Here is an 8,648-nt window from a genome sequence, read left to right on the forward strand (position 1 = left end):
CAACACACATGTCCGTGAAGCTGTGCGGCACAATCGAACGTGCATCCACGGTATAATGGCATAAACAATTGTGCCCTGTAAGAATGTTACAGGGCAGAGTAATTGTTCTTTGATAAAAAACAATATGTGTTTAATAAGATAAGTTCAGATAGATATCACCTGATGTTTGTGAATGATAGATGATCTATATGCCGCGTTAGAGTCGGCTCAATATAATCTCGGCGGTTCAGGCAGACCGGTGACTCCCCGCGGCCTCAGCGGCTCAATAAACGCTAGTCTAAAAGTGATGTTGGCACGCGTTATGTGGCACTTTTGTAATGAATAATGGTCCTGCAAAAAAAAACATCATAGACCAACGTAATTGTTCTCAAACGATTTAACATGCTGGTAAATATAGAGGAAAGATATCACCTGATTTATTCGGATGACCAATGATCCATAAGGGGCACCCGTAGATAACTTTTCAACCCAATTGTTGAATGGTCGTTTGATCATGCTAAGGATATTTATGTTTATCGTCACAAGGACTCCCCCAGATGCTGCCATTTTTTTTTCATTAGTAGCAACCGGCCACAGTATTTGGGCAGGGCAAGAACAGAGGCGGACAGCAACGGCGATGCGAGCCGGGGGAGGTGACCAACAAAACTGCATGCATGTTGATATGGTATCTTCCCAGGAGCCGGCGTAGTGCAGAGACGTGGTTGTGCGTGTCAATTAAGCTTTTGAAATCCGTGTAGTATTAGTACTAGATGTACTTGTACTTAGTCCCCACGTGAGGAGCTCTTGGGTCATCCCACTGTGCACTACAATCAACAGTGCCTTTGGGGAAATTAACCGTGGAGACGTGGCGCCATGGCTGGCCAGCTGCCAGTCCTTTTTGTCTTGATCTGTATACACAAATTTGAGTGCCCCTCCGGGTTATGTTACTCAGCCATCCCTTCTTTCTTTTCTTTTCTCAACCCCCAGCTAGCTAGTACCAGCACTTCTGTAGCGACAGTAATGACACTAGCAACCAAAAGGCCAAAGGGGTATCCTTGGTCTCACGTGGAGCAAGTAGCATCATCAGTTGATGAGACACGTCTTTGATCAATGGAAAACAGCAGCGGAGACGGCGGCTCACAGAGGCCACGGGCGCTAAAACAAGCCGGAGTGGCGGTTGGATCCGTGGCGGCTCAGTGGCTACAGCCGGGTCGCGTAGGGACGGCGAGGTGCAGCGGCGACGGAGGAACTCGACCCCGGGCAGAGCGGTGCGAGGCCGAGTCAGAAGCAGAGCCAGCCACTGAGGCGGTTTGCAGTAGAGGCAGGCCGGCCAGGCGCGTCCGGTCCGGGGTGCATCCATGGCCACAGCGCCCGGCAGAGGGTGTCTCGGAAACGGGCTCAAGGTGCAGCGATGGCCACGCCCACGTACCCATCCAAATCAGGTCGTGGTTGTTGTTTTTTCGACAAATCGTTCGTCCGGGATTTTCCTTTCTTTGATTACCTTCTCCGATCCAACTTCGTACTGCCCACTGATTGATTTTGCAAAGAACTAATAGTGCTTGGTAGCTTCGCTGGATGGGCTACTCCGGGTTATAGTATTGATAGGATGTACTACTTGATGATTATCTCAACTTGTTCTAGTCTTCATGATAGAAAATACTAGTAGTGACCGATCACAGGTGTTTTAGGGGATGTTTGTTTTCAGGGATTTTTTTGTGTAGGGACTAAAAAAAGTCCCTTTTAAAGACTTTTTTATCAAACGAGAGAGATTTTTTAGAACTAAATTAGCATTTGAGACTAAATGAAGAAGACTCTCAAGGAGAGTCTTTTTGAGACTTTTCCAACAATGCCCCTTCATGCACCCATTGGCCCGCCACCCCATGGTGTTGTTTGATTGTTATTTTTCTATATACTAGAGGCAACATGGTCATTTAATAACCTCTAGGAAGGGACTATGGACTTTTTAGTCTCTGGAAACAAACAGGCAGGGACTTTTTAGGAACTAGGGACTTTTTAGTTGGGACTAGAAAAAGTCCTAAAACTAAAGAACCAAACACCACCGACGGGGAAATTGTCAAGTATGTCCCTCGATGGTAGGAATAAGATCAATATGCCCAAACGGATGTCCCTTTCCCTTAATGTTGGTTCAGTGAAATTAGTTTGGTTCTTTAGTTTTAGGACTTTTTAGCTTCAATATGCACTCGATGGTAGGAATAAGATCAATATGCAATCTTCAAAGTACGGGGTGGCTAGGGTATTTGCAGGATGTCCCTTTCCCTTAATGTTGGTTCAGTGAAATTGTCAAGTTCCCATTGGCGACCTACAATTGAAGCAATACGACTAGTACATTTTTCGATGTAACTTTCTTTTACTCTTTATCTTGTGTCTTATTGTCGTTTCATTATACCAGCTATTTTTCCTTTGTTAATATGATATAAGATGCTCTTTGCTGCCTTTCTCTTAAGTAAAAAAACTCTTCCAACTATCAACCCTAAATGAAAGGACAAGCTTAGTTCAAAATTCGTAACAAAAGAGATAAAAAAACATGAGCACATTGGTTTCAATCCAAACCATTTTTAACACCCCTACCACCATGTCCTGTAGTGAAGACAAATGCTCTCACATTAGGGTTTTCACATTAATTTTTCATCCACTAGGAGTTGTGTGCTATTTTTCTCCTCCCAATGTAACCGCTTATGAATCAAGAGATAGGAAGATCAATGTTATACAAGCTTTCCATCTGATTTTTGTATGATGAATCAAATCATCCATTAGTTCACATGATTTTGCAAATCAGCACAGTTGAAAGTAGGCATTGTATAGAATTCATATGAACACTATCATATGCAGAGCAGTCTCGAGATGGAATGCCACTGGAATATGCATTAGTGCATGTGAATGTTTTTTCTTTGGAGAATCAATTATTTGAAAGGTAACCAATACCCTTTGCTCGCGGGAACTGAAGGCGCTGAGTGATAGGATTTCCCCTGCCTCTCGCCGCCACCGCCATTACTCTGCCTCGTCTCCTATGGTCCTAGGACCATGGAAACATGGTAACGATTCCGGCGAATCTCGGGTAGGGGGTCTCGAGTTGGTTCTAGAAATTGGTTACAAGGACACGAGGTTTTACTCAGGTTCGGACTCTCTCAAATAGATAATCCCCTACAGTCTGCTTGTGCTTGTATTGATTTGGGAGGAAGTACAAAGTACATGTGATCTACCATGAGATTGTCCATTTAAAATATTATCTATCGACTAGCCTAGTCTCGGTTTATATAAGATATCGGAGGCCTAGGATAACAGGAGTCCTAGTTGGCTACGTCGGTGGAGCGGAGTCCTCCACGGATAAGCACTTGTCTTGATCGTCAAGGCTTCTGGAATCTTTCTTGTATGTGTCATGGGGTACCCAATGTGGCCCCGGATGGAACCGACTTAGGGGTCCTCGGCCAAGCACCGAGAGACGACGTGGTGAGGGCCCCCTTAGTCGAGCCACTATCACACGGTGGATCTCGGTCGTGCAGGCGGGAGGGCTCCATTTTTATTTGTCATTTGGTCTCCTCAGGAAGATGAGGCGGCGGCGGCTTCTTGAAGATGGTATAAGGTTCATCCTACCTAGCTCCATCCCGACGGTGCTTCCAGCGTCGTCGAAGAGCGTGTGGAGGTGTGTCTCCGGCAGATCTTGTGGGGTTTGGTCGGGGTTTGTCTTCGGTGGATCCGGTCTTCGTTCATTTGTGTTCGTGTACCTAGGGTTGGACACTTTTGATCTACACTTTTCTTCATTGGTTGTGGTCCAGTCTTCGTTCATTCGTTCGTTTGTGTTTGTGTTTCTACAGGTTAGATACTTTCGATCTACGCTTTTGTTCATCGATTTGTGGTTGTTGTTCTGGTGCGCTACTCCTCTAGGGTGTTAGCATGATGACTTTTGACTGTCTACTACAACAAGTTTTGTTTGCCTCCAGTGAGGAAGGACGTAATTACGGTGGCACGTCTTTGGCTCATTCCATTGCTTGTGGTTGTCGGTAGGTGGTTCACAAATTTCAATGTACTTTTTACTTGTGGTGTATTCTAAACTATCTTGATTGATAGTTGATAAATAGTACCTCCTTTCCGGTTTATAGGGCTCAGTTTGTAAATCTCTCCAACCAAGATAGATGGTGAGTGGTGGAATAAATTTCATAGTTTGTAAAAATACTCCATTTTTTTTTGCTCTGTATATTAGCTTTGGTCAAAGTCAAACTTTGTAAAATTTGCAAGTTTAGGTGGTGTTTGGTTATCTAGTCTTAGGACTTTTTCTAGTCCCAACTAAAAAGTCTTTAGTCCCTAAAAAGTCCCTCCCTGTTTGTTTCCAGAGACTAAAAAGTCCCTAGTCCCTTTCTAGATGTTATTAAATGACAATGTTACCCCTAGTATATAGAAAAATAACAATCAAACAACATCATGGGGTGGCGAGCCAATAGGTGCATGGAGGGGCATTGTTGGAAGTCCCAAAAAGTCCCAAAAAGACTCTTCTTGAGAGTCATCTTCATTTAGTCCCAAATGCCTAGTTTAGTCCCTAAAAAGTCCCTCCCGTTTGGTAAAAAAAGTCTAAGAGAAACTTTTTCTAGTCCCTACACAAAAAAGTCCTTGGAAACAAACACCACCTTATAGACAAAAATATTAGACATATACAACAACAAATCAATACCATTAGATTCATTATTGAATACATTTTCCCATCGTATAGATTTGCTATTGTAAATGTTCATATTTTTTTATAAACTTGGTCAAACTTTATAAAGTTTGACATCAGTCAAATCTAATATGCAAAGTAAATGAAAACGGAGAGAGCACTTAATTACTACACTTGTTTCACTCAAAAAGTTGTGTTTACCAATGCATTAATTGCAATGCATGCATGCATGACCATTAAATGACCAAAAACTTTAACATGCATTGGTTTTGTTTTTCCTTGATCTTTGAATGCAGTGATAGTGATTTAATACATCTTGAAATCTGAATTTGTCATGATGGGTACTGGTTCAAAGATCAAAGAAAAACTTATAAAATAGAAAAACAATATTTTTTGAGATGTGCCCTATAAACTGGAAAGGAGGAAGTAGATCATAAGTTTTTTTGAAAGGGAAGCAATATTGATCGGAAATTGTGCCATCGATAACTAGGCCAGGACTGATTCACATACCCCATCCCGTAACGATCTGAGTTCGGCCAGGAGTACTATCTCCGTCACGGTTTAGAAGGCGCACTTGGAAATTCTCTGGAATCTAGATGGTTATCTATTGGTTATGAGACGGGCTAAAAAATAGCATTCACACTACGCATGCATATAGAAATAGTATATCGGAGTACTAATTAGCTACTAGAAATAAATGCAATGCGCCCTAAACCTTGTCTATTGTGAAAACGCACGCAAATTTAACTGTGCCTTCTAAACCGTGACGGAGTGTGAATAAATACAAAAGCTGTTTGTTTTAAACGAAGTAGTTAATGAGGAGCATGCGTGACGGAATTCAATACAAGTTCGGTTTAAATCCTTTGCACAAAAAAACGAACCGGCGAAACCGTGTGGCCTGTAGAGTTGTGCACGCAATACAACTAGACCCCAAGGGGTACGGCATAAGATTCCCCACAGGAAAGGTCCTCTTAAATAGCCGCGACACGCCACCCACCACCAAACCCTACCCCGCGACTTCCCTCCGGTTGCTTCCGCCGAGCGACTTCCAATCCAGTCTCCCCTCGATTCCGCCGGCCCGATCGCCTCGATCAATCTCGTCCCCGGCTGCGCCCTCCCGTCGGTGAGCCCCTCTATCTTTTTTCCCCAAAAGATCCGGCCAAATTTCGGAGGATTTTGGGGTTCGTCGTCCGCTCGGTTTCCTGTTGTTTTATTAGCTTCTGTCGATTTGATCGGTAGATTGTTTCCATCGATCGCAGGTTGGAGATGGCCAAGACTTGCTTCAAGACCGAGCACCCCCTGGGTTTGTTCCTTCTCTCTTGCCCCTCTCCCTGTTAATTTCTGTCAATTTAGGCCCTGTCATGGTTGTTGATCTGATCGATAGTAGAATAAGAGACTGGTAGCCCACCAGTTGTTCGCCTGAAACTAGTTTAGCCTTTTTTTACGTGACGTGATAATCTGGTTATAGTTGATTGCTTCTGCGCTCAGGCAACGTGCTAATGTGTGTTATTCCGTATGTTCTTTCTTGTCCCATATGCTGTTGTTACATTATGGAGGGCAGATGGTTGTCTGCGTATTTCAGATTGGTGTTTCATTGAAGCACCATCTACACTAATGTTCATATCTATTACATCAAAAGGATTAAAATCAATCGGAAGACTTAGTAATCAATTCAGTAGTCTCTGTTTTTCAGATTGAGTTGTATTCTTATTGAATGGTGCTGGAAAGATAACTTTGGTCTTAGATGATTTTGTTTGATATTAAATTGGTTTATCATCTTGCAATAGAATTTACTCCCTCTGTAAACAAATACAGGAGTGTTTAGATCACTACTTTAGTGATCTAAATGCTCTTATATTTCTTCATGGAGGGAGTACTTCTGAGACTATATCTCAATTCATATTCCTGAATGCCTTGCTTTCTGGATGCTCTTGTATAATTCCTGTTAATCAGGTTCGTAAGATTCTATTTTAAGTAACCAGCAATTATGTGATCCTTTGGCACCTTCTGTCTTATTGGATGGATTGCCAAAAGTATTCCCCCATTTTTGAAGGGACCTTAGGTTTTAAGAAATATTTTACAAATGGTCTCAAGTATTTCTTTTGTTAACTATGTACTATCTTGAGTGTTTTCTGTTTTGCACTGGTTGATGCTTTTGTTATATGCGCAGTTACTGTCTCCACTAAAAACTCTAATGAGAACATGTTCAAGCTTTAAATGTTTTTCCAGTTACTAGATATTTTCATCTCGTGTGATTAAAATTACCCTTTTATAGAAAGGAGGCAAGCTGAATCTGCTAGGATCCGTGAGAAGTATGCTGACAGAATTCCGGTATATATATCTCTGGACTTACCTTCTACATGTGGTAGATTATCAACATTCATTTCTCCTAATTGAGTTCTGTGGTCAATTATTTCAGGTGATCGTTGAGAAGGCTGATAAGTCTGATGTCCCGGAAATTGATAAGAAGAAGTAAGCTATTCTTCTTCATCACTCATATTCTGATGGCAGATGAGCAGTTCTTTTCATTGTTTTCTGGGGTTGAGCTCTGCTCTCAGCTGCATCTAGAGATGCAATCTCTCCTTTAACTTGCCAATATTTCATTTCCATTTGTCTTGTATGCCCATAGCAATTTGTTATGTTTGGATGAGCTCCCTTCGATATAATTGTTGGCTATTTGTTCTATTGTTAATTTAGTCTTGAAATAATTTTCTTATCTGCTGTTCATGTTTGGAATCTGTATTATTGATTTGTCTTGCTCTGTACAATTGTTTCTTTGCAGGTATCTTGTCCCGGCCGACCTCACTGTTGGCCAGTTTGTCTACGTGGTGCGGAAGAGGATCAAGCTGAGCCCAGAAAAGGCCATCTTCGTCTTTGTGAATAGCACCTTGCCACCGACTGGTAATGTTTTTAACTAAACATATTAATAAATACTCCCTCCGTCCGAAAATACTTGTCATCAAAATGGACAAAAATGGATGTATCTAGAACTAAAATACATCTAGATACATCCCCTTTTATTCATTTTGATGACAAGTATTTCTGGACGGAGGGAGTACTTTGTTATTGGTCATATGTTGTCTGCCCACAATCCTCATGTATCGATGTTCCTTTTTTGGCAGCTTCGTTGATGTCAGCCATCTATGAAGAAAACAAGGACGTGGACGGCTTCCTGTACATGACTTACAGTGGCGAGAACACTTTCGGCTCTGCCTAATCCATGTGCACTGCCACTGTAAATAAATGGATGTTCAGGTTGCGACGTCTGTGTATATACTATCACTAGTATGCTGGTGGATTGCTCTCATGGTTTAATGCTTTTAAGTGTGGTATTTTATCATCTGAATGTTAGAACGGCCTGTAAAACTCTATATTACGGTCGAAGATTCATCAATTCTCGTCTGGTTTATGTTCCTCATGCTCTGGGATGATTACAATCGCAAATTAGTGGCAGCAGAACTGAGTTTTTTTTATTATATTGTTTCACACACCTTGTCCTTTTGGTTTCAGAACTGCATCTACTGCTGTTTTGCAGCACATTGCACTGCCCTTTCAGGGCCTCTCTAGCCGATCCATAAAAACGGTCTCCCTGAGGAGTAAACTTACTCGCCATGTTTCCGGCGACCAAAAATGCTAGACTTACGAAACCAGCTACGTAAAGCTACGTTCTTTCCTTAGCGCTAAACTAATCACCCCCTGATTTTCATGGGGTGGGCCTGGGCCTATTTCTCCTCCAACCAAATCAGGCCAGGTCACCTTTTACGTACGTAATTTTTTTTACGTAGATGTAGCAAAGCTAGCCGCTCGCCCGACCAACCCCCTCCTCCGCCCTCTTTTCGTGGCGTCTGTGACGTACCTGCCTACGTAGCGTAGACGGCACGATGTGCTGCTCGTGGAAGGAGTCGGACGTGAGCCTATGTTGCTGGTTGTCGTCACTCCCCGATGACATTGGCAACCTCACCGCACTGAGGAGGCCGCAAGTGGTGGGTCGCCGCCTACT

At 42.6% G+C, this 8,648-nt stretch overlaps 1 protein-coding gene across 1 annotated transcript; it reads left to right on the forward strand.

Annotated features, from left to right (window-relative positions):
• The first annotated feature begins 5,590 nt into the window (after positions 1-5,590).
• Positions 5,591-8,057, forward strand: LOC125536736 (autophagy-related protein 8A). The gene is made up of 6 exons (XM_048699981.1): positions 5,591-5,771; positions 5,908-5,951; positions 6,924-6,979; positions 7,068-7,120; positions 7,431-7,549; positions 7,771-8,057. The coding sequence occupies exons 2-6, from the start codon at positions 5,915-5,917 to the stop codon at positions 7,863-7,865; spliced, it is 360 nt and encodes a 119-aa protein (XP_048555938.1). The 5' UTR covers positions 5,591-5,771; positions 5,908-5,914; the 3' UTR covers positions 7,866-8,057.
• The last annotated feature ends 591 nt before the right edge of the window (positions 8,058-8,648 follow it).

This window comes from Triticum urartu, chromosome 2 (genome assembly GCF_003073215.2).
Source record: "Triticum urartu cultivar G1812 chromosome 2, Tu2.1, whole genome shotgun sequence".
Taxonomy (NCBI): Eukaryota; Viridiplantae; Streptophyta; class Magnoliopsida; order Poales; family Poaceae; genus Triticum; species Triticum urartu.

Bases quoted from the DNA above. Each gene is read 5' to 3' on its own strand.
- LOC125536736 (XM_048699981.1), top strand. From the start codon at position 5,915: ATGGCCAAGACTTGCTTCAAGACCGAGCACCCCCTGG. The intron at 6,980-7,067 runs GTATATATATCT...CAATTATTTCAG, and splicing joins AGTATGCTGACAGAATTCCG to GTGATCGTTGAGAAGGCTGA. The intron at 7,550-7,770 runs GTAATGTTTTTA...CTTTTTTGGCAG, and splicing joins TAGCACCTTGCCACCGACTG to CTTCGTTGATGTCAGCCATC.